This window comes from Stenella coeruleoalba (genome assembly GCF_951394435.1).
Source record: "Stenella coeruleoalba genome assembly, chromosome: 16".
NCBI lineage: Eukaryota > Metazoa > Chordata > Mammalia > Artiodactyla > Delphinidae > Stenella > Stenella coeruleoalba.
The window spans coordinates 83088290-83112059 of NC_137162.1; the positions used below are offsets into that span (position 1 = coordinate 83088290).

Here is a 23770-nt window from a genome sequence, read left to right on the forward strand (position 1 = left end):
CCTGCGCGCTCCGCCGTGCGCGGGCGTGAGAAAGGGCCCGCGCCGCTCCCAGGTTCTTCCGGAGGGGCAGAGGAGGGCGAAACTGCTCCCCGCGCGGCAGTGCGCAGGCGTAGCGGCGCGCGGCGCTTTCTTCCGCCTCAGCCACTGCGGCTCCGGCGGCGCGCCAATCGCTGGGCTGCCCGGTGGGGGGCGCTGCGGGCCGGGGCGCCCGGGGGTGGTCGGGGCCGGGCTAGCCGCCCCGGGGCGGGGCCGCGCGGGCCGGGATGGGGCGGGCGTCGGGGCGGGGGTCCAAGCCGGCGAGCGGCGGCGGCGAGCACAGGAGAGGCTGCGGACCGAGGCGCAAGGTTCGGAGGCGGCGCCATGCGCGGCCCCCCGGCCTGGCCGCTGCGGCTGCTCCTGAGGCGGGGCCCAGCCGCCCGCGCCCCCGGGACCCGGCCGCCGCCGACGCTCCTGGCGCCGGCGCGGCTTGGGGACTCGGGGCCATCGCTCCTCGAGGGTGGCGAAGCCGCGCGAGCCCCGCGGTGCCGGGCGGGCCGCTGCCCGGGCGGGGGTCCCGGCAGCCCCGCGGGCGGCGCGGGCCTGGCGCGGCTCCTGGCGCTGTGGACGCGGCCCTCCGGGCCCTCCAGGTGCGGGGCGCTCGCCGGGCCCGGCGTCCCCCGGCTCCCGCGCGCCGCGCTCCCCGGTGGCCCAGCGGCGGTCGCGCGGGCCGGGGGCGAGGCTTGGCTGCGCGAGCCGGCCTTGCCTGCGGCCGCGGCGACCCCCGGACACGACCCGCTGCAGCGGCCCGTGGCTGCCGGGCGCTCGGAGGCCCAGAAGCTCCTAAGGCTGGCGCAGCCCGAGCGCCGGAGGCTGGCAGGTAGGGCCCCCGTCCCCTCCCCGCGGTCACCGCGACCTTACACACGCGAGGTCCGGGGCCGCCGAGAGGGGCACTGCGGTGGCGGCAGGGGGACCCGGGGCCACTGGAAACGGTGCGGAGGACGGGGTGCCTCTACCTGGGCGTCCCCACCTGGAGCGCGGACAGAGCGCGCCTGCTGTAGCGGTGTGGAGCCGGCAGGCCCGCCGGGAATCTGCTCCCAGCGCTAATGTTTGTTTTCTTATCTTGATACATATTATACAAATGGGGTAGCATCTCAGTGTTGCAGTTTTCGGGTCTGTTCCGTTTTTACTTTGCTGGCGTTCTCAGAATGACCTGGGTTTTTTCCCCGTATCTTTGTAAAATTAATCCTAGCCCCAAATAAACCAATGTTGTCATATGTGCGTGCTTCAGGCAAGTTTATTAAGCAGCCAACAATATTTTTACTCTGTGAAGCAAAGCAGTGTAAACTTTTCAGGTTTGTCCCCTGCTTTTGTCTCCTGGGTGGTAGGCAGGAAGTTACTAAGTTCTTATCAGAAGAGTCAACACTGGTCGTGATCAGTGATCTGTAAACTCCAGAAGTGTTGAGAAACTGTGACTCATAACCCAACTAAATCATAATTAAGTAATTTTTAAAAAGAAATCAAAATGAATATTTTTAGGGCTTCCCTGGTGGCGCAGTGGTTGAGAGTCCCCCTGCCGATGTAGGGGACACGGGTTCGTGCCCCGGTCCAGGAAGATCCCTACATGCCGCGGAGCGGCTGGGCCCGTGAGCCATGGCCGCTGAGCCTGCGCGTCCGGAGCCTGTGCTCCGCAACGCGAGAGGCCACAACAGTGAGAGGCCCGCGTACCGCAAAAAAAAAAAAAAAGAATATCTTTAGAAACAAAATCCAGATAAACAGATTTTTGTATAGCTTGTCATTTTAGCCATAAATGGAGAAATGTTTAAATGCAAGGGCCTTGTAAGATCTCAAAGGTTTTGAGACTTCTCCAAGTCTTCGTTTCTTTAATAAATATTGAGTCTCATTGTGTGCTAGGCCCTTGGGTTCCACTGATGAGCAGGAAGAAGCATGGTTCCCGCTCCTGCTGGGGCTTGCAGCTTAGTGGGGAAGAAACATTGATGAAAAGATATGTGACTGGAGATGAAACTGCACATGTGATGAGGGCTTGCAATGAGGGCTTGTGAGGTTCTTAGGCTTGAAAGAGGAGAGAATCCCACCTTTTTTTGTTACAAGTCCATCGCTTTAGGAAGGATAGTCCTAGAGAGCTATTTGTGATGTAGGGTAGGTTGGTGCCGTGGAGGAGGGCAGTAGAGTGGGAACATTTATACCTCTCACTGACTGTTACAGTTTAGGGGGCTTCTTGGTATTACTGAGGTATAAAGAGAACTATCTCATCGCTCAGTTGGTTGTGCGTGTATTTTTATGGAAATAAAGTTTTTTTCCTTTTTCCTCTTTTAAAAGAAAATTTTGAGGCTAGGAGGTCTCACTGGCCTGTGAGCTGCTTGGGAAAGGGGCTGTGTCTGCCTCCTCTTTCTGTGTCTAGTCCTTAGCCTGTGTGTGTGTGTGTGTGTGTGTGTGTGTGTGTGTGTGTGTGTGTGTGTGTGTGTGTGTGTGTATGTGTGTGTACTTTTAAATCAAGAGGCCAAAAACAGCTGAGTTGAAGAGAAGGAATTACAATGTTAATTTGTTAATTTTTAGGAAAAGGAATACAAAAATCCTTTTTCAAAAATTCCGCTGTACGTTTGAATAACAGTGTTTTCATCTGTGTTCAGTAGTTTGGTGAGCATGCTGCCTGAACTGTGTGACCAGAAAACTTTGGTCTTAAGTGATTTGTGTCAGAAACTTTAAAAACAGGGTCCGCCATTTGAAATGTTTACAGGTGTCTGCTGAGAACAGTCATTTACATTTCTCTTCTAAAGGAACCACAGTCCTCGATGCTCTCCGCGGCCCCTCCTCCCTGTGTCTCACTTTATGTAGGAATTTGCAGATATCTTCCAACAGCTGTGGCCTACAAGGTCGCTCCGCAGTCTTTTTTCACTGATAATTCTTCGTCTTATCACCTTGGTCACAGGAGTCTTAAAAGATGGAGGAGCTCACTGCGGAGCCCCTGTGGGCTGATGGGATAAGAGGTAACTGGTCAGAGCCGTCCTGCTGGGCCTGGCAGATAGAAGCGGCTGCTGGGGCTCCCAGGGAGTTAGAGACAGGCTGCGCGGTGCGTGGGGTTGGGAGTTAGGAGGGAGCCGTGAGATGCCGATGGAGGGTCTCTGTGCGGCGGGCCCGGTGCAGCAGGGGAGCTTGTCTTGCTCACGCTTTGCAGGCAGGCCCCTGGTCAGATGTGGCAGGTGCACGTCCAGCCCTCCACCCCCAGGGTGTTCACTTAAACACTGATAAGGGCCTGTGTGGTTTGAGAAGAGGACAGTTCTCAGAACCTGATGCCCGCCAGGAGCTTTTGCTGCATTTGTAGTTACATTTTATGGAGATAGACCGTGACGTGACCAAAATGAACAGAGTGGTGAAACCAGTGGGTGCGGTAAGCAAGGAGAGGGCGAAGCATGTTTCCTGCAGCCCAAGTCGGGACAGAGGGTCTGACAAGGACAGCACTGGTGGGACAGTGAGGCTGAGCCTCCGCAATGGAGACTGCTCCAGAAAGCCCTACGGAAGTACCACGTTGCAGAGAAAACATGAACATTCTGTATCTGTGCTGCGAAATGTGCTAGTCAGAGTTGATTCAAGACGGAAATACACGCCAGATTTTGAAAGGACTTAGTATGGAAAAAGAATTGTGAACTTTCTTTACTTTTTAATGTTCATCGCATGTTGATTAATATTTTGGATATATTGGATCCAAATATACAAATAAAATACAGTATTAAAATTAATTTTACCAGTTTCTTTTAAATGTGGCAGCTAGAAGATTTTAAGTTCTGTGGGCGGCGCCCGTCGCGTGTCTGCTGGACAGGAGCACCCGACGCTCTGGCCTTGCCCAGACCTTTGTTCTCCAGGTCACTCCACGAGCCTGCGAGGCTTCCTCACCCTCCGCTTCCTGCTGGCTGTCAGCCCCCTTCACCTCCTGCCCTGGCCAGCTTAGCTAGATGCCAGGCTAGCTCAGCCTCCAACCTGCACCGGGCCTCTACTCCTTTGTTCCCTGTAGACACAGAAAGCTCCTTTCCTCCTCTGTCCCACCCGTCAGAGAGTGGAGCTGCTGGCAGGGACACGGGTCATTCCTGACGCCTTGCGGTGACAGCTGTAATATAGATAATAGCGGATACTTACTGTTTACTAGGTACTGGGCACTGGGCCCGAGGCTTTACGTGTGTGTGTGTGTGTGTGTGTGTGTGTGTGTGTGTGTGTGTGTAATTTCTCCTCACAACATTTCTGTGAGGGAGGGGTTCTTTTTATTGCTATTTGACAGATGAAGAAACTGAGGCACAGAGAGTTTGAGTGACCCACTCAAGGTCAAACAGCTAGATGGCAGACCCTGTCAGTCCCAACTTCAGAACTGACCTTCCCAACATGCTTCCCAAATCTGAAATTCTCAGCTCCTGTAGAATCTAGTTCTTAAAAATATCTGCAGTCCTTGTCACTGTCCGTATCCCCTCTGCCCCTCCCCGTTTCACCCCAGTTCCCCTCTCACCTGGATCAGGGGAGCCTCAGGTCCTTTCTTTTCACTCTGCTGCCAGAGTGGATCATGTAAAATGCAAATCTGACTGTCTCACTCCCCAGCCCGAGGCTCTTTTAGCCCTGCCTTGCTGCAGAGTCCCAGTTCTACTTTAGAACCCGGAGCCTAGTATGCCTCCACTTTATTTCTCAGTACTTCTCTGCACCAGAGTCCCTGTTCCAGCTTTATCCTGCAGCCTTCCTGCTCCCTGGCTGCCCTCACCCGCAGGCGAGGCCCCTGCTGTGTTCTTGGCTTGGAATGTGAGAAGACGAAGAAGACAAACTTTGTCTCAGAATGTGGTTCTTCAGTGTATGAACTGGGTGACCTTGGGCAAGCTCCCTCACCTCTCTGTGCTTGACTTTCCTCTCTGGAAACAAAAATGAGGGTGATAAAAGCATTGTTGGAGAGAGTGCATATCAAACGCTTCAGAGAGTGGTGGGTGGTTGGTGCCTTAGTACTTGAGTGACACGGGGGTAGCTGCACCTGCCCAGCACAGTGAGCAGACGAGTCATTAAAAGATCTGTCCCGTATCCAGTGGTGATAGACATGCTTGAGAGCCTCCTCCGCCCCCCAGACCTGTCCATCCAGGAGCTGTCTACCGGCCACAGCCCTTCTCCCAACAGCCTCTGTTTCAGGTTTTCCATCCCCTTTCTTTTGGAGGAGATTTCTCTTATTCTTTGAACGCTGTGATGCAGTAGAATGAGGGTAACGGAAAGATACTTGAAGATACCTGTCAAGAGACAGATGACAGTTGCTTGGGACCCGTCAAGCAAGGATAGGAACAAGCAAGATGCTTAACCATGGAGAAAAGGTGGGGAAGAGTTTCCAGAAGGATTATGGTATACTTGGCTTGTCGGGTTTGGGGAGGAATCAGAGATGATAGCTGTGGCGCAAATCTACATGATTCATGAATGTCCGAGATGGTGCTATGTAGTAAAACCTTAATTAACAGGAATCCAGCCCACCCAATGCGGAAAAAAAAATTTAACTTTTGTATACATTCAACTTGTAGAAGAAAGAGGCAAATGGCAATAAGACAAGCTGTCAATCGTTCTTTGTTTTTGTTTTTTTAATTAAAAGGAAAGAGAGGGGAGATCCTGGAACGAATTTTGATTCAGCCCAATTCCTTTCTCTTTGTAATCATTATCATTACTGTGTAAGAACTAGTGTGTGTTCATGAGATACAGGTTCTTATTTCGGAGTTGTAGCTTTGAGTTTGAAAACTAGAGGCGGGAGGGAGAGATGGACCTTGATGGCACTCTGCATACATTACACTTACTGAAGTATTTGCCAAAGGGAAGAAACAGACCAGAGAAGCTGGCTGCTGATGACAGATGAAACAGGCCTTTCGGGTTAACCCCCGGCTCGCCAGGCCACTGCTTTCTGGAGCAGCCCGTTTGCCACGACCGTGCCCTGCAGAACCCGAGCTACACTTGCCTCCTACACCCTTCGGGCTTCCGGTCCCTCTGAGCACTGTCATCAGGAACACAGCGATTTGAAACAAGACCCCGGGTCTTAAAGCAGAAGGAAATGGCCCTTGGCCAGGTTCACGTTATGCAGTTCGGTTGTGATAAAAGGGGTTTTCAGCCAGTCACATGGGCTTTCTGGCTCTGGTAAAGGAGTCATTGCCACACACGGACTTCCTGAGCCACCAGATCGTACGATTCTCTTTAGGCTGTTGTCGAACTCTGATACGCTTTCATGCCTCCTTTGCCAAAGTTCAGTTTATTTGTTCATTCATCCAACAAATATTTATTGAGCTTTTCCTATATACCTGTCCCTGTAGGCAGTGGGGATACAACAGTGAACAAAACAGACAGAAATCTTTTATCCTACTGGAGAGAGACAGTAGACAAGTGAAGCGTTGGGAAGTGCTGGGAGGAGAACGGAGGGCGAGGCTGCTGTGTTTGGGTCTGTATTAACAGATAGGACTGCAGAGCAGACCTCCTTGAGGGGAGGCCATTAGAAGACCCCCAGGAGGGGAGAGAGTGTGTGCAATGTTCCCGACTTAAGTCAGGCTCACATTCCTCCTAGAGCTCTGTTTGCCAACTGAACAACCGGTTCACACTGAGTTCGTTCTCTATTCTTTTTATTAAGGTTTCGTGAAAGTAAAGCCTTTCACTGAAGTGTGAGCATTAGGCAAGACACAGATAGAGAAGCTGTTTGCAGGGTGTTGGCAGCGCCCATTCCCCAGGGCTCAACCCTCATTGTGTCCACTTGGGGTTCTCGCCATTGATTCTCCAGTGATGGAGCTAGCTGGGCCCCAAGCGGGACCAAACTCAGAAGGTGCACAGTGGCACGCGCCCTGCCCCAGTCACTTGATGCCACTCTTCAGAAGGAACCTCTGTTACTTGTTTCTTGCTACTCTCCTGGAGATATTCTGTGCATTCATGAGCTTGAAAATCAATAAGCAAAAAAGTGCCACAGATGTTAACATCTGTGTCCTGGGCTTTTTCACTAACAGTGTATCTTGGTGGATGGCTTCATGTCTCTTCCTATAGACTCACCTCGTTCTTTTTAACGACTGCATAATATTTATAAAATAAATGCTCCATAATTGATTTAACTTTTCTCCATTAATGAACGTTCAGGATATTTTGAATCTTTTGCTGGGATAAGCAATGTCATAATGAACACCCTTGAGTGTACATTTTTTGCATACACATATGGGAATGTATCTGTAAGTTAGAATCTTAGAGCTAGAATTGGTGGATGAAAGGGAATGTGCATTTATGTTTTGACTGATAAGATCACATCGCTCTGCCGTTGCAACTGTACCAGTTTGCACACCCACTAGCAGTGTAAATGCTTCCTTTCCCACAGCTTTACCAACACCATGCTGTCAAATTCTTTGATCTTTGCCAGTCATTAGATGAAAGTGTAGTGTAAATATGCATTCCTCTTATTAGGAATGTTGTTATCTGATACATGTTGTTCCTAATTGGATTTTCTCGATATTTTCTTTTCTGAAAAGATACTGTGCCCTGTGTCTTTTTTGTTTTTAAGGCGTGTGAACAGTTGTGTTCTTACATGTTTTATTATCATGCTCATACTCTGGTACTTTATCTCCCAGAGCAATAATATTAAGAAGGAACGTATCACATGTGTAATGGCTGCCCATAACTGCTTTCCAAAGGTTCAAGTGTTTTGAAATATTAGACATAATCAAGAGCTTTACCTGCATAGTTTGATCTTCAAGCTAAGATACAGTTAGATGCCAGGAAATAACAGTGTATAGCACGAATGTAGGAAAAATATCATCTCGGGAGGGAGGCCAGAACGGATTTTTGTGGTTAGCTGTCAGTTACTCCTGAGGAAGAAGAGAGCAGCAAACCAGGGTAAAGCAAAAGCCGTCTTGTCTGGGTACTTGGGGACGATCAGTGCCCTTACAGTCATCCTGCCTGATCTGGCCCCAGAAACTACTCGGTTCTTCCCTTTAGTCAGGGGTCCAGGAGCTAAAGGGAGGAGACTCCCGGCATCTGAGAGCATCACATGCTCTGAAAAGTTTATTCGGGAAAGAAGCGTGATGAACTCAGCACCCTGCCCCTTGGCCGAGGCACCGATGAACTGGAGAGTTGCTTGTGTTTTCCAGCTGCAGTTGGGTTTCTGACGGTGTCCAGTGTCATCACCATGTCCGCCCCCTTCTTCCTGGGGAAGATAATCGACGTCATTTACACAAACCCCTCTGCGGACTACAGCTCCAGCCTGACCCGCCTCTGCCTGGCGCTCGGCGGCGTGTTCCTGTGCGGCGCCGCGGCCAACGCCGTCCGCGTCTACCTCATGCAGACGTCAGGTGCCACGACCCACCTCCTGGGCCACATGGGGTGGGGGTTGGGGGGCGGATCTCGTGGGTTCCCTGTGCTCCGGCCCCCATGTTGTCCTCTCTTCCTCCACCGCGTGGGGGACAGGGCCAACACGGGGCTGGGGATTGTTGTAGATCATGTGCTCTGTGCTCAACCTGCCTCTCCCGTGAATTGGAGCGCAGTCGCCTGTGTGCCTTCCGGGAGGTTTGAGTGAGGCGGCCGCAGAAGCCGAGCCGTGCCCCGCGCTGTGCCGCCCCTGCAGGCGGAGCCGGGCGATAGTGGTCGCTGTCACTGTGAGGCCTGCTTGTTAGTAGGCGGTGACACCACAGTGACGCTAGAGCCCGGCACACCCGACTCCAAGTCGGTTGCTGGCCATTTAGCTGATGAAATACTCTGTAGATAAGTAACCAGTTCTTGCCATTCGAAGTTAAATCCAGGAAAGGATTGCGAAGGAGAAGCAAAATTAGCTTTTGAGAAGTTAAGGTCGTAAAACTTCTCTGTAAGTTATACTTTACGAAAGTCTCTTGGTCACATTCCGTTTACTACTGTATCCTGTTCTCGGCATCCTCGGGCTGTGGGCACCGAGAGGAGATCGGTGCTGGTCAGCAGCGCGTGCCGATCAGTGCGCCCGGGCTCCCACCGCACCCGAGCCGGCGCAGACAGGCCTCCGGGGCTGCGGCTCAGAAGAGGCGCCGACCTCGGGCCGCGCGGCTGCGTGTTAGCGGCTGAGCCCAAGCCGACGCCACTGCTCTTTGCCTTGCAGGTCAGCGCATCGTGAATAGGTTGAGAGCTTCGCTCTTTTCCTCGGTTCTGAGGCAGGAGGTCGCTTTCTTTGACAAGACGCGCACCGGAGAGCTGATCAACCGCCTGTCCTCGGACGCGGCCCTGCTGGGGCGGTCGGTGACCGAGAACCTCTCGGACGGGCTCAGGGCCGTAGCCCAGGCTTCCATTGGCATTGGCATGATGGTATGTCGGCCCGGCTGCCGGGGCGCCCTGCGGCCGGGGCGCGGCCCGCGCCCTCTTCTCAGGCGTGAGGTGCGCTCCGTTGAGCTGTTCTCATCACTGTCGCAGAGGCCGCGGGGACCTGGAGCAGCTGCTTCCTTGGTGGCACCTAAGCCTTCACTTCTCCGCCATGAATTCCTGTCTGGAGAACGGACCGTTGGCATTTAGAAAAACTTACCTTGTTGCCTGGGTTTTCCGAGAACGTGTGAAAGTAGTGGGAGGGCCCTCGGGTCCTGAGTGTGGGTCAGAGGAGGGGTGTCAGTTCCGTCCCCAAAGGCAGGAAGCTGCCACTGCCGTCTGGATGGGATGGAGGCCTCGTTTCCTCTCCTCCTCCTATCAGGAGCAGGTCCCCTCCTGCACGCAGGCAGCTCTGCCCTCCCTTAGGGGAGCCCACTCCACCAGGCCCGTGTCCCTTCCTTAGCTGGGGGCTTGAGCCCAGCTCCCTTCTTCACACCAGTGGTCTCTTCAGACCTGCGCGGCTGCCCGGTAGAAATGTAGTGCAGGCCACGTGTGCCAGTGTACATTTTCTAGTAGCCACGTTTTAAAAAGCAAAAAGAGGGAATTACCTGGCGGTCCAGTGGTTAAGACTCCGCACTTTCACTGCTGTGGGCCCGGGTTCAATCCCTGGTTGGGGAACTGGTACTAAAATCTTACAAGCTGCGTGGTGTGGCCAAAAAAAATTAAAAAAAGAAAAAAAGCGAAAAGAAAGGTGAGGTGAGATTAATCTTAATAATTTTACTTAATATAAACAATATTATCAATTCAACATGTGTTTAATATAAAAATTGTTAGATATTTCAAATTATTTTTTCATATTAAGATTTCAAAATATAGTGTGTTTTCTTTTATAAATTTATTTATTTTGGGGTCTTAGTTGCTTAGTGCAGGTAGTTGCAGCGAGCGGGGGCTACTCTTCATTGCGGTGCACGGGCTTCTCATGGCGGTGGCTTCTCTTGTTGCGGAGCATGGGCTCTAGGCACGCGGGCTTCAGTAGTTGTGGCTCGCGGGCTCAGCAGTTGTGGCTCACGGGCTCTAGAGCGCAGGCTCAGTAGTTGTGGCACACGGGCTTAGCTGCTCCACGGCATGTGGGATCTTCCCGGACCAGGGCTCAGACCCTTGTCCCCTGCATTGGCAGGCGGATTCTTAACCACTGCGCCACCAGGGAAGCCCCCAAAATATAGTGTGTATTTTATACTTACGGAACACTTAAATCTGGATGCTAAATTTTCATTGGGAATACCTGATCTGTATTTAGATTTCATAAAATTTGTGGTTGAAAAAGTATATTAACATACCCAAATTCCCAGACATTCTTAAAACTTTACCAATAACTAAATAGAAATGGAATCAGTTTTTAAATTTAAATTTTAATTAAAACTAAATAAAATGTAAGGTTTAGTTCCCCAGCACACTGGCCACATTTCAGGTGCTCAGTAGCTGTGAGAGGCTGTCATCTTAGCATAGTTCTAGACCCCTAGAATGAGGACGGTGACTGATCTTTTCTCACAGGTGGAAAAGCTTGGGTTTCTGTCCTGTGTCCCACAGGGCATTCAGTCCAGAGCAGAAGGATATGTTGAGCCTGTAAGATCTGACATACAGAGTGGAAGACAGCTTTGAAATCTTATGTATGCCCAGCCAAGAGAGAAGCAAAACTCTGGGAAAGGGCCCTCCTGAACTAAAGCACCATTTCCAGATACTAATAGTCCAGGGCTCAGGAAGAGCTGGGAACCTCTTTTTGTAGCAGGTGAAGAGAGTCCCAGTGTAGGGCAGGTGGCTCATCAGAGGGAGGGAGCCTTAGTACCTTGAGCTGCATAGCAAAGTACCACATCTGGGGGCTCAAACAACGGAAGTTTATTTCCCGTGGTTCTGGAGTCTGGGAGTCCCAGATCAAGGTGCTGACAACGTAGGTTCATTCCCTCTTCTCTTGTCTTGTGGGCAGCCATGCTCTCGCTGTGTGCTCCGCTCACAAGGCCTGTCCTCCGTGCTTGTGGGGAGAGAGCTGACTCGCTGGTGTCTCCTCTTTTAAGGACCCGAATCCTATCAGATCAGGGCCCCCGCCCTTATAACCTCATTTTGCCTTAACTCCTTCCTTAGAGGCTCCATCTCCAAGTCCAGCCCCATTGGGGCTTAAGGCATATGAATCTGGGGGGGACACAAACACTCAGCTCATAGCAGGGCCTCATAAGGGGGCATCCCCTGGGACCTGGCCTTTAGCTCTGGAGGAACAGAAGTGTGCTTTGTTTCTCATGGGCTCCCTGGACCTGACTATGGTAAGCCTGCTCCCAAGAACCTAATGATGTCTGTACCATACTGCCAGTTTGGTAATTTACGTTCGGGGGTCTCCCTCCCACCGTTAAGATGTGTGTCCTGATACTCCAGCGCTCCTTGTATGACAGCACCCTGCAATATTCTTCAGAAGGATATTTCTAAGCGTGGAACCGGAGCACGGGGAGGGAGGGTTCTGAGCCCGTCCCCAGGGCCTGGGGGGCACCGAGGGATGCTCCTGCCCCCCGTGCAGAGGGCTTGCTTGGGCTGTGCTGAGACCTGCCTGGGTGCCTCGCTGCCCCTGCATGTGTCCTGTGGCCACTGCCATCCCAGCGTCTGCTTGTCTGCTCAGGGTGGGTCGTCCCATGGATCAAGGTGCTGAGCTCATTGCTGCCTCAGGGCCTCTGTGTACTTGCTCTTCCAAGACCACATGTCCCTGTGGTTTCTCTCTCTCTCTCTCTTACCTGTTTGCTCTCCGACTCTCATCTTTGCTGTCCCCTTGGATGAAGCTCCATGTGGGTCAGTTATCTCCCAGGTGCCTAGAATAGTGTTCGCTGCATGACGGCATTAGGCAACCAATGAGTAAATAAGTGAATGATTGCGTGCTTCGTCCTTTACTTTACATTTCAGTCTGCAGCTTTTCCTCAGCATTTTAGGAGAGCCTTGTACTGATGATACTATTTTATAATTAATAATTTGTCGAAGAAATGCTAGTACCATTTAAAATACAATCACCTAATTGCAGGGTTGGCTACGGGAAAACCCCACTGTGTTAACTTCCCCTTCGAGCAACTCCAGTTGTTAGGAGACTCCTCCTTTTGTTGAGTCTAGATCCATCCGACTGCGATTCCAGTCCTCTGAGCCGCGGAAACAGCTCTAACTTGGTTGTTACACCCCCTGCCAAGTCCTCTTTCAACTCTGTCATATGATGTGGGTATTTTTGGTCTTGCTGCCACCTGAGTCATTTCAGTGAGATATTGCTCAGGTTGTTCAGAGCCCTTGATCTGGACCTGAATGCAGAACTCCTGGTGAGGTCTGGCCAGCGTGGAGCAGAAGGCGGCCTCCTTCCTCTGCTCACATCCTGCCCCCCTTCTCTGTCGGTGAACAGCGTGGCCTGATTTACACAGCACTGGTCCTGCGTTGTGTCAGTAGTGGTGCAGCAGTGGAGGGTAAAAGAGCCCCACCCTTGCTTCAGCAGCTCTCTGTCGCGTCACTCCTGTGTGGCAGGCTGAATATTCATGGGGCTTTGTGAAGATTGAAAATGTTTGAAAAGTTCTACCAAAACTGGATGTACGATTTTGAGACAGCAACCTTTAAGCCTGCCTGTTAATTTCAACACACGCACACACTTAGAGCGGGCAGTGAGAATGTCTTGCTACTCTGTGTAACACAATACCTTTTGGCTTTTGTTTTTGACAGTTTTTTGTCTCCCCTAATCTGGCCACTTTTGTTTTGAGTGTGGTGCCTCCAATATCCATCCTTGCTGTGCTTTATGGCCGATACCTACGGAAACTGACCAAAGTCACTCAGGACTCCCTGGCACAAGCCACTCAGGTAAAGGCCCCTCCCTGGTGTGGTCTCCACTTGAATGAACTCAGAGCCAGGGTATCGGTGGGCAGACCCTAAGGGATGTGCTGAAGCTTTTCAAAAAAGTACTTCCTTTTCCTTACATTAGCCCCCCGGATCTTAGCAACACAAAGTACTCTGCCTTCTAGACTAGATTAGTACCCACACCTCAGCGTTGAGCCCACTTGACTGTACATTGTGTGAACTTCTTACTGTCACTATTTCTTATAGGACGAAAAAGCTAATTATATTCTGAAAATAGTTTCTGGATGATACTCTGTCCTTCATTAATGAATAAGGGTAGCTTTGTAATGCTATCCAGTATTGTCTTTTTTAAAAATTAAAAATAACTTATATTTTCATGTTACAAAACCATGCATATTTATGAAACTAAAATTTTGAGACTATAAAGAGAAAAAATAACATGCATAATTCTAGCTCTCAGAATGAATGTTATTAACATTTTGGAGTCTATCCTTTTCATCTGTCTTTTTCACTACGTAAAATATATGTCTTTATCTATCTACCTACCTTCCCATTTATCTCTTTATCTACCTATATATATGATGTGTCTATGTATAAATATATATTTGTTTCCAAAAACAGGATTGTTTATCACATACTCTGCTTTGTAATCTATTTTTGACTTAGTTGCGTATCATGAGCAGCTTTCTATTGATAGTATCTTAAAAATGAGAACCACATTTTAATTTTGCCTCCCTCGAAATATATGTATTATTTCTCCCAGCTAGCTGAGGAACGTATTGGAAATATAAGAACTGTTCGAGCTTTTGGGAAAGAAATGACTGAGATAGAGAAATACACCAGCAAAGTGGACCATGTGATGCAGTTAGCAAGGAAAGAGGCATTTGCTCGGGCTGGTTTCTTTGGAGCAGTAAGTAGATCATTTTGGAAAGAGTGGAAAGGGTAGACGTTATGACTGGGAGGGGTTTTTATTCTGTGAATCTTGCCATACGTAGAAAATACTTCTCCCTCAAGAGTAAGAATTACCATCCTTAAAATATTTTTGTGAAGGAGGAGGAAAACAAGTAAATGTAATTAAAAGAAAGGTGGTGAGACCAAGACAGTGTGGGATTGGGCACTGATTCTCAGAGTGTGGTCCAGACCAGGCATGTCAGCTTCACCTGGGAACTGGTTAGGCACACCAGCTCCATTCTGGATGTCCTGAATTGGAAACTCTTGGGATGGGGCTGGCAATCTGTGTTTTAGCCCCAGGTCATTCTGATGCAGGCAGTTTGAGACCCACTGAGGATTAACCAAAATAATCTCAGTGTATTTCAAGAAGGAAGTATAAGAAAATTGATCACGTTGATCACAATGAACTCGGGTAGGACACCAAACTAGAAAATCACCATGATGGCAGATTCATAATATGTTCAAACTGGAAAGAATGTTAGAGGTGATTCAGTAACGGCTTTGACTTAACGGATAGGAAGCCCCAAGGAGGCAGCACTTACAGAGACCACGCACCTAACGCAGGTCAGGGCAGATGAGCGAGATGCAGGGCTCTAACTTCTCAGTGCAGCCTGCCCAGCCCAACACGGTACAGTGTACTGATTTCCTCCAGTTAGGGAAGGCCTCCTTACTATCATTTTTCTCCTTTGCAAATTGATTAGACTGAGTAAAATAGGAATCTGATGGGTGACTTAGTGTTTAGGTTTCTGTGTTAATGAGATTATTTCCTTCAATACTGTGATATTTCAAAAGTATTTTTAAATTCAGATTAAAACTTACTTAGTATTTTGGAAAAATCTTGCTTGATGGTGAAATGCATAAAGGGAATTATAGGCCATGCAAATGCTTTTTGCATTTGGCGACTTTGGTTCCCACCTGACTTCTGTGTTTTCTTCCCTTGACAGACCGGGCTCTCTGGGAACCTGATCGTGCTTTCCGTCCTGTACAAAGGAGGACTGCTGATGGGCAGTGCCCACATGACAGTGGGTGAACTCTCTTCCTTCCTAATGTATGCTTTCTGGGTTGGATTAAGCATTGGAGGTATATAATTTAAATAGGCTTGGGAATTTACAAATCAAAAATAGGGTTATAGTTTCTGAAATGAAAAGTTAACTTTCCCATTACTCCACCTCTCATCAATTAACTAACTGCAAAAACCTCTCCTAGAATGTTACTCCAACTTGACTTTGAAAGAAAGAGCAGAGATACAAGTGGGATCCTCCGTGGGGTCTGGAATTTCCAGGGTTTTGCAGGCCCCCCGTAGCTGGTGGAGCTCCGGGTCTCACTGGAGCTCTTTCCAGCTGCATGTAGGGCAGCCTGTTCCCTTTCACCGTAGGATGGATGCTGGGGAGGAAGGGTGGTGTGAACAGACATGTACAGGAACCCCCGTCCTCTGGTGGTGATGCTTCCATGATGGGCAAGTCACTGGTGGGGAGTAAAGTTCCTTCTGTACAAAGTCAGCCATGTTCAAAACTAGTGAACAATCACAAATATAAGTGATGAAGTACATGAAGCACAGTTGCTTGCTTTTGTCAAGAGCCTCTCAGATGAGCTTTCATCGTCTACTTCTGAGTGAAGGGAAGCAAGACCCGTGGAGTCTGCGAGGTTTTCTTTTCCGTAGCTTTCCTGAGGCCCCAGCCAGCTGGGAGCAGATGATTTCCTGCTTTGGAAAGGATGGAAAGGTTAGATAAACACTGAAGTCTGGTTCAAGGAGCTCAGGTATCCCATGGGGGTCACCTCAACCCGACACTCTTGTTGTTTTCAGGGTTTCAGGGTTTTCTACTGGTTAAAGGTATAGACTTTTCCTTAGACATCTGCAGGCAAGTGAGGATGTTTTCTGGACTGAGATTTCCAGAGACTCCTTTAAAAATAGCATAATAGTTCCTCTGGCTGGTCTTGAAGACAAACCTGATCAAGACACTTCTGGGTGCTGAGTGACTTGGGATGCGAGAGGGCCAGTTCAGGAGGACAGAGCAATGACAGTGTTTCTCTTTTCTCTCCGTCTCTTGGGTTGGGCCTGTCGGGCTGTAGGCTCGCACACCCGTGTGGGTGGGTTCCTTTCAGCCTTTTGTCCCACCTCAGAGCGGACTTGTCTGCCGCCACCTTCCCTCTCTGTGGCCTTCCTGTGCACGGTCCACGCTTGACCGCTGTCAGCTTTCTTCCTGCCCCCCCCAATCTTGAGTTTTCTGCCACATTTGTCTTGATCTTTCTTAGTCCCTCTGCTGACACCTCCTTTTTCCCATAGTACTTGACCTGATAGACACTACCTCTGTTTTGGGGTGTTCTGCTGCCCTATCTTTTGTCCCAGGTTCATAGCTGTGTCTTGCACAGAAATTGGTTGGAAACACAGTTCCCGTCCCCTGGGAGTCAGTTACCTCCCCTGGTCACAGATGTGCTGCTGAGGCTTTGTCTGTGCTTGAGATTTCGGGGGGCTCGGCCTCCTGAGCCACAGGCCACCCCACAGCTCTGGTTGATGGTTCCTGCCGTCTGGAGGTGGAGAGAGGAGTGAAGTGTGGGCGGGACTGTAGGGACCTGTTACAGGTTGAGTTGGGTTTTAAATGTCTTTGTGAAGCTCACTGTTTAGAGTGATTCTGTAATGAATCTGCAATCAAGAAATCCTGTTTTATTTATTAAATAAATCAGAATTTTTATATGTTGGTTCCTGCTTAGAATAGATTTTACTGGAAAAAAAAAACCCACAGTAAATTCTACATTTATTTTCTGTTGTGAGAGTGTCAGAGGTGCTATTTGAAGGAAAACATGCTTGTTTCTTTTATACCAGAGAAGGCTCTTACATCTTCCTATCAAACCCAATATCTTTTTTTCTTACATTTTTATTGAGGTGAAATTCACATAACACAAACTTAATCATTTTTAAATGTACAGCTCAGTGGCATTTAGTACATTCACAGTGTTGTGCAACCACTACCTCTGTTTAGTTCCAAAGTATTTTCCTCACCTCGAAGAAAGGCCCATACTCGTCAAGCAGTCTATACCCGCCTCCCCAGCCCCTAGCAACCAGTTTGCTTCCTATCTGTATGTATTTACTTATTCCGGATATTTCACGTGAATGGAATTATATAGTTTGTGGCCTTGTGTGTTTGGCTTCTTTCCCTTCGCGTGTTTTCAAAGTTCACCCACATTGTAGCATGTACTTCATTCCTTTTTGTGGTTGAATAATATTCAATTGTATGGATAGACCACATTTTGTTTATCCAGGGCCATTTTGTCTTTGTTTCTGTTTTCCAGAGTCTAAACTCTTTACTATGTTGTGAACTACTTCCAACTCTTTCCCTTGGCTTTTCCTTCCTTCCTTCCTTCCTTCCTTCCTTCCTCCCTTCCTTCCTCCCTCCCTCCCTCCCTCCCTCCCTTCCTTCCTTCCATAGACTTCTTAAAAGAGCAGTTTTAGGGGCTTCCCTGGTGGCACAGTGGTTAAGAATCCGCCTGCCAATGCAGGGGACACTGGTTCGAGCCCTGGTCCGGGAAGATCCCACATGTCACAGAGCAGCTAAGCCCGTGTGCCACAACTCCTGAGCCTGTGCTCTAGAGCCTGTGAGCCACAACTACTGAGCCCACGTGCCACAACTACTGAGCCTGAGCTCTAGAGCCCGTGCTCTGCAACAAGAGAAGCCACCGCAATGAGAAGCCCGCGCACCACAACCAAGAGTAGCCCCCGCTTGCCACAACTAGAGAAAGCCTGCGTGCAGCAACGAAGACACAATGCAGCCAAAAAAAAGGAGCAGTTTTAGGTTCACAACAAAGTTGAGCAGAAAGTACAGAGAGTCCCATAGACCCCCCGCCCCCCATGCACAGACCTCCCCATTTATCAGCATCCCCCACCAGATGGTACATTTGTTATAATCGATGAACATACACCGAAACGTTATCACCGAAGTCCAGAGTCTACCTTAGGGGGTCACTCATAGTGTTGTACGTTCTGTGGGTCTGGACAAATGTATAATGGCATGGATCCACCACTGTAGTGTCATACAGAGTAGTGTCACTACCCTAAAAATCCTCTGTGCTCTGCCTATTCATCCTTCCTTCCCGCCAGCCCCTGGCAACCACTGATTTTTTTACTGTCTCCACAGTTTTGCCTTTTCCAGATGTCGTGTTGTTGAAATCATGCAGTGTGGAGCTTTGCACCTTAGCTTCCTTCACTTAGTAGTAGGCATTGAAGGTCCCTCCATGTCTTCTCATGGCTCAATAGCTCTTTTCTTTTTAATGTTGTCTGGATGGACCACAGTATCCATTAAAAGGACATCTTTGTTGCTTCCAAGTTTTGGCAATTATGAATAAAGCTGCTGTAGACATTTGTGTGCAGGTTTTTGTGTGGATGTAAGTTTTCATCTCCTTTGGGTAAACACGGAGGAGCACGATTGCTAGATTGCATACAGTAACAGTATGTTTAGTGTTGTAAGAAATCGCCAGACATTCTTCCAAAGTGGCTGCACCACTGTGCGCTCCCACCAGCCCAGAATGGGAGTTCCTGTTGCTCCACGTCCTCACCAGCATTTGGTGGTGTTAGGATTTCGGATTTTTGCTGTTCTGATAGATTCGTTGTTGTCATAATTTGCTTTTTTCCCTGGTGACGTGATGCAGAGTATCCTTTTATATATTTATCTGCCATGGGTGTATCTTCTTTGGTGAGATGTCTGTTTGTCCATTTTTTAATTGGCTGTTTGTTTTCTTATTGTTGAGTTTTAAGAATTCTTTGTATACAATAGTCTCCCCTTATCCTCGGTTTCACTTTCTGTAGTTTCAGTTACTGGTGGTCAACTGCAGTCTGAAAATATTAAATGGAAAATTCCAGAAATAAGTCATAAATTTTAAATTGCACACCATTCTGAGTAGCATGATGAAATCTCACGCTGTCCTGCCTCCTGCCTGGGACATGGGCCATCCCTTTGTCCAGCGCATCCCACCCGTTAGTCTTTTGGTAGCCGTCTCAGTGATCAGATGCACTGTGTAGTACTGCAGTGCTTGTATTGACGTGACCCTTGTTTCACTTAATAATGGCCCCAAATTGCAAGAGTGGTGATCTGGCAATTCAGATATGCCAAAGAGAAGCCATGAAGTGCTTCCTTTAAGTGAAAGGGTGAAAATTCTTGATTTCTTAAAGAAAGAGAAAAAATCATATGCTGAGGTTACTGAGATCTATGGTAAGAATGAGTCTTCTGGTCATGAAATTGTGAAGAAGGAAAAAGAAATTCATGCTGGTGTTGCTGTCCCACCTCAAACTGCAAAAGTTACACCACACTGCTTAGTTAAGTTGGAAAAGGCATTTAATTTGTACAAGATACTTTGAGAGAGACCATGTTCACATGACTTGTTACAGTATATTGTTATAATTCTATTTTATTATTAATGTTACTCTCTTACTTTATAAATTAAACTTTATCTTAAGTATGTGTGTGTAGGAAAAAGATACAGTTGACCCTTGAACAACACGGGTTTGAACTGTGAGGGTCCACTTATACAGAATTTTTTTCAATAAATACGTACTGTAGTACTACACAATCCACGGATGCAGTTACAGAGGGCCTGCTACAAAGTTACACATGGATTTTCACATGTGAGGGGGTTGGCGCCCCTAACCCCTGTGTTGCTCAAGGGTCAGCTGTAGTATATATGGAGCACCACGGTTTCAGGCATCCAAGGGGTTTTGGAACGTATCCCCCGCGGATAAGGGGGAACTACTGTATTTTGGATACCAGTCCTTTGTCAGATGTGTCTTTTGCAAATAATTTCTCCCAGACTGTGGCCCATCTTCTCATTCTCTTGACAGTGTCCTTCACAGAGCAGAAGTTTTTAATTTTAATGAACTCTAACTTCCTTATTTTTTTCTTTTGTGGATTGTGCTTTTGATATGATACTTAAAAAGTCATTGCTGAACACAAGGTCATATATGTTTTTCTCTTATGTTATCTTCTCAGAGTTTTATAGCTTGGCGTTTTACGTTTAGACCGCTTTGAGTTAATTTTTGTGAAAGGTGTAAGGTCTGTGTCCTGAATCATTTTTTGCACATGGATGTCTGGTTGTTCCAGCACCATTTGTTGAAAAGTCTACCCTTTCTTCATTGAATTGCATTTGCTCATTTGTCAAAGATCAACTGACTATATGTATGTGGCTCTGTTTCTGACCAATGCATTCTTAATTTAACCTGAAGGTTTTAATCCACCGTATCTTGTATAAATAACCGTATACCTTAGACAGAATATTTGAATTGCATTTTTTCAGCATGCTTACTGAGGGAAAGTGTTACAAGTATATGTTCTGGCAGTTGACATGGAGTGTACTTGGAGTTTAAATCATTAATTAAATCATAGTTCAAAGGTGGCTTTAAGAAGAGGTTGGAGGCTTCCCTGGTGGCGCAGTGGTTGAGAGTCTGCCTGCCGATGCAGGGGACATGGGTTCGTACCCCGGTCCGGGAGGATCCCACATGCCGTGGAGCGGCTGGGCCTATGAGCCATGGCCGCTGAGCCTGTGCTCTGCAATGGGAGAGGACACAACAGTGAGAGGCCCGCGTACCAAAAAAAAAAAGAAGAGGTTGGAGTATTTAATATTGCCAAATTTCTTTTCAGTTTTTAGCCTGGTAAAAGTTGTATTTGTTGAGTGTCTGAAAGGAGGGTTTGATTATGTGGATATGTCTTTTAAATGAATATTGGGGTACCTTAAGTTCCTTATAAGTATGGGATAAGCATTATATTTTATTTATATTGCTATGTTTTTGAGTAGGTAGACTTTTATGTAACATTGTGATTTGTTTTTTGTGTTTTTTTTGCGGTACGCGGGCCTCTCACTGTCGTGGCCTCTCCCGTTGCGGAGCACAGGCTCTGGACACGCAGGCTCAGCGGCCACGGCTCATGGGCGCAGCCGCTCCGCGGCATGTGGGATCTTCCCGGACCGGGGCACGAACCCGTGTCCCCTGCATCGGCAGGTGGACTCTCAACCACTGCGCCACCAGGGAAACCCTAACGTTGTGATTTTAATTCAGTGGTTGATTAATATGACTATATGTATTTATAAATTCCCTGATCTGACCAAACATTAAATCCTTACTAGAAATAATGAAATTGGAGGAGGAGAAACTGAAGGAACACAAGGGTATGAGACTGAGGGAACTCTGATGGATTCCCAGGTAGCTGCTTCAAATCAGATTCTGTATTAACAGCAGGTTGTGGTCACTGTTCCCAGAGGTGCGGGAGTAGCAGAGGGCCGTTTCCTGGTACCAGTGATAGACGTGTGCCTTTGCTTCTCACCCAGGTCTGAGCTCCTTCTACTCAGAGCTGATGAAGGGCCTGGGTGCCGGGGGCCGCCTCTGGGAGCTCCTCGAGAGAGAGCCGGAGCTTCCTTTCAATGGTGGGTCTGAAATGGGTTTGCTCCTCTTGGCTGGGGTTAAACAAATGTGGTTTCGGACCGTGACACCAGCTTCCTGCCCCACTTGGGATGGACGAGCTGGAGCGGGACGCTGTCCCTTGCATGTGGCAGGGACAGGGCGGTCAGCGGGGTGGGCGGTGAGGAAGCACAGCTGCTGGGCTCTGTCATGGGGCCCCAGGGTGTCCCTGGAGGCGTGGGGACTGACCACAAAGTGTGCAGCCACTGTTTACCTCCCTGCAGGCGATTTGCTACCACAGACAGCAGGGTAGAAGTGCGTGCCTCTCAGGGGTGCAGATAGGAAGGGCCCGGCCAGTGGCCAGTGGCCAGACTTGTCTCCCTTGGTGCTTTTGACGTTTGTGTGGGCAGGGGGAGGGAGGCAGGAAGAGGGATCACACGTATAAAAGCCTCTGAGTTGCCTGGCTTCGGGGGTGGGGTGGAGGGTGCTGGTGCTAATTGGCCGGAGCTGTCTCCTTCATCAGCTGCTTCCCGGGAAGCCGGTGCTCGGGGCAGCTGTGTGGCCTGGGCCAGCCAGCCAAGGGGTCGGGGGACGGGGCTGGGAGCGGCAGCCACTGCCAGCTGCTCGCTGATCCCTAGGTACTGGCGTTGGCCCCAGGTCAGTAGTGAATGCCCAGTATTCTCCACTATGACAGGCTGGGAGAGACTGAGCCCCTTCTCCCAAGTCAGGAGCAAGGTTACACAGGACAGAGCAGACCTCTGACCCCCCTCTAGCTCCGGGGCTGTTGTGCAGCGCCCGCCTGTTCATCATCATCCTCTGAAAACATTGATTTAGAGAAGGTGAGGTAAACCCTAGACAAGGGAACCGCGGAGGCAGCGTACAGGGAGAAGGCCACTGGGCTCGCCCGAATGGCTCCCGGGCTGGAAGCTCCATCCACGGCTCGGTTGGCACGGGCAGCCTGGCCCCTCTTCACCTCGGCGTCCCGTCAGTAAGCCTGGGATGGGGACTTCTACCTCTCAGGGCTGCGAGGCTCCAGCAGGGTGGCGGGCGTATGGTTGTAGTGCCGATGCAGAGTGGGTTCAGGGAAGCGCTGGTCGAAGGCCTCCTGACTTGCCCGGGAAGAGCCCAGACTCCAGGACTCGCCATGCTGAGCCGTGTCTGCAGTCAGACAGGCGGGCACTGGGCTCCGCTGTGAGCCTGAGCTTTGCCCTGAGTGATTGGAGCTCCATCTTCCCTTGCAGAGGGGGCCATTTTAAACGAGAAGAGCTTCCAGGGTGCTTTGGAGTTCAAGAACGTGCATTTCGCCTATCCAGCTCGCCCAGAGGTGCCCATATTCCAGGATTTCAGCCTTTCTATCCCAGCAGGATCCATCACAGCACTGGTTGGCCCAAGTGGTTCTGGCAAATCAACAGTGATTTCTCTCCTGCTGAGGTTGTACGACGCCAGCGCTGGTGAGTGGCTGAGCACATTGTAGGACGGGAGGCCTCTCCTGGGCCCCCAGAGAGGGTCAGGTTACACAGGGGCCGTGCAGTGCGCGAGTTCTGAACACAGAGGGTTTGTTCCCAGCAAGGAAGTCCCAAACAGAGGATTCACTTTTCGGGCTATGGCAGCTCACACAGAGGGCCCATCAGGCACGTTGTATCTTGTGTTCGCCACTCAGGTCCAGAGTGACTTCCTGAACCCCACCTCCTCGTCTCCCGTGTGGTGCTTCCTCCACCGGGAGAGGGGCTCCAAGAAGGTGCCTCGGGGCTGCTGAGCACCACCGGCCACGGCAGCGCCATGAGTACGTGCCACTCTGTGCTGGCCCTGAGCTTGTGCAGGAGCCCGGGCTCTCCCTGAAGCCCTCCAGTCCTCCTGCCTGGGGCTGGTGTGCAGACAGGGCATGTGGCCGTCACTGATTCACTTCTGGGCCGCTGCTCCATTGAAGCTTTCTTGCGGTAGTAGAGATTTTCTTACAGACTTTTCTCATTCAGATTTTTTTTTTAAATTTTTAACTGGATTATAGCAGCTTTCAGAGCAAAGAACACATTATTTTACTTCTTTATATCTTTTTAAAATATACAGTTGACCTACAACATATTAGTTTCAGGTGTAGAGCATAATGATTCCATATATGTATATACTGTGAAATGATCACCACAGCGCGTCGAGTTAACATCCATCACCACACACAGTTACAGAGTTGATATCCTTCTTTGTATCAGAGCTCGGAGAAGATAGTCTGTTTTTGGATTAAGAAAACAATGATGGGGACTTCCCTGGTGGTCCAGTGGCTAAGACTCTGCGCTCCCAATGCAGAGGGCCCAGGTT

The 23770-nt window shown here is 49.4% G+C and overlaps 1 protein-coding gene across 2 annotated transcripts in view; it reads left to right on the forward strand.

Moving 5' to 3' along the window:
* The first annotated feature begins 268 nt into the window (after positions 1–268).
* Positions 269–23770, forward strand: part of ABCB10 (ATP binding cassette subfamily B member 10) — a 32764-nt gene continuing 9262 nt past the window's right edge. For both annotated transcript variants that reach the window (XM_079899216.1, XM_079899217.1), the window contains exons 1-8: positions 269–856; positions 8106–8306; positions 9080–9282; positions 13003–13137; positions 13898–14044; positions 15030–15165; positions 21391–21486; positions 22702–22911. In XM_079899216.1, the coding sequence (XP_079755342.1) occupies positions 361–856; positions 8106–8306; positions 9080–9282; positions 13003–13137; positions 13898–14044; positions 15030–15165; positions 21391–21486; positions 22702–22911 (1624 nt within the window). In that variant the 5' untranslated portion in view covers positions 269–360. The remainder of the gene's footprint in view (positions 857–8105; positions 8307–9079; positions 9283–13002; positions 13138–13897; positions 14045–15029; positions 15166–21390; positions 21487–22701; positions 22912–23770) is intronic.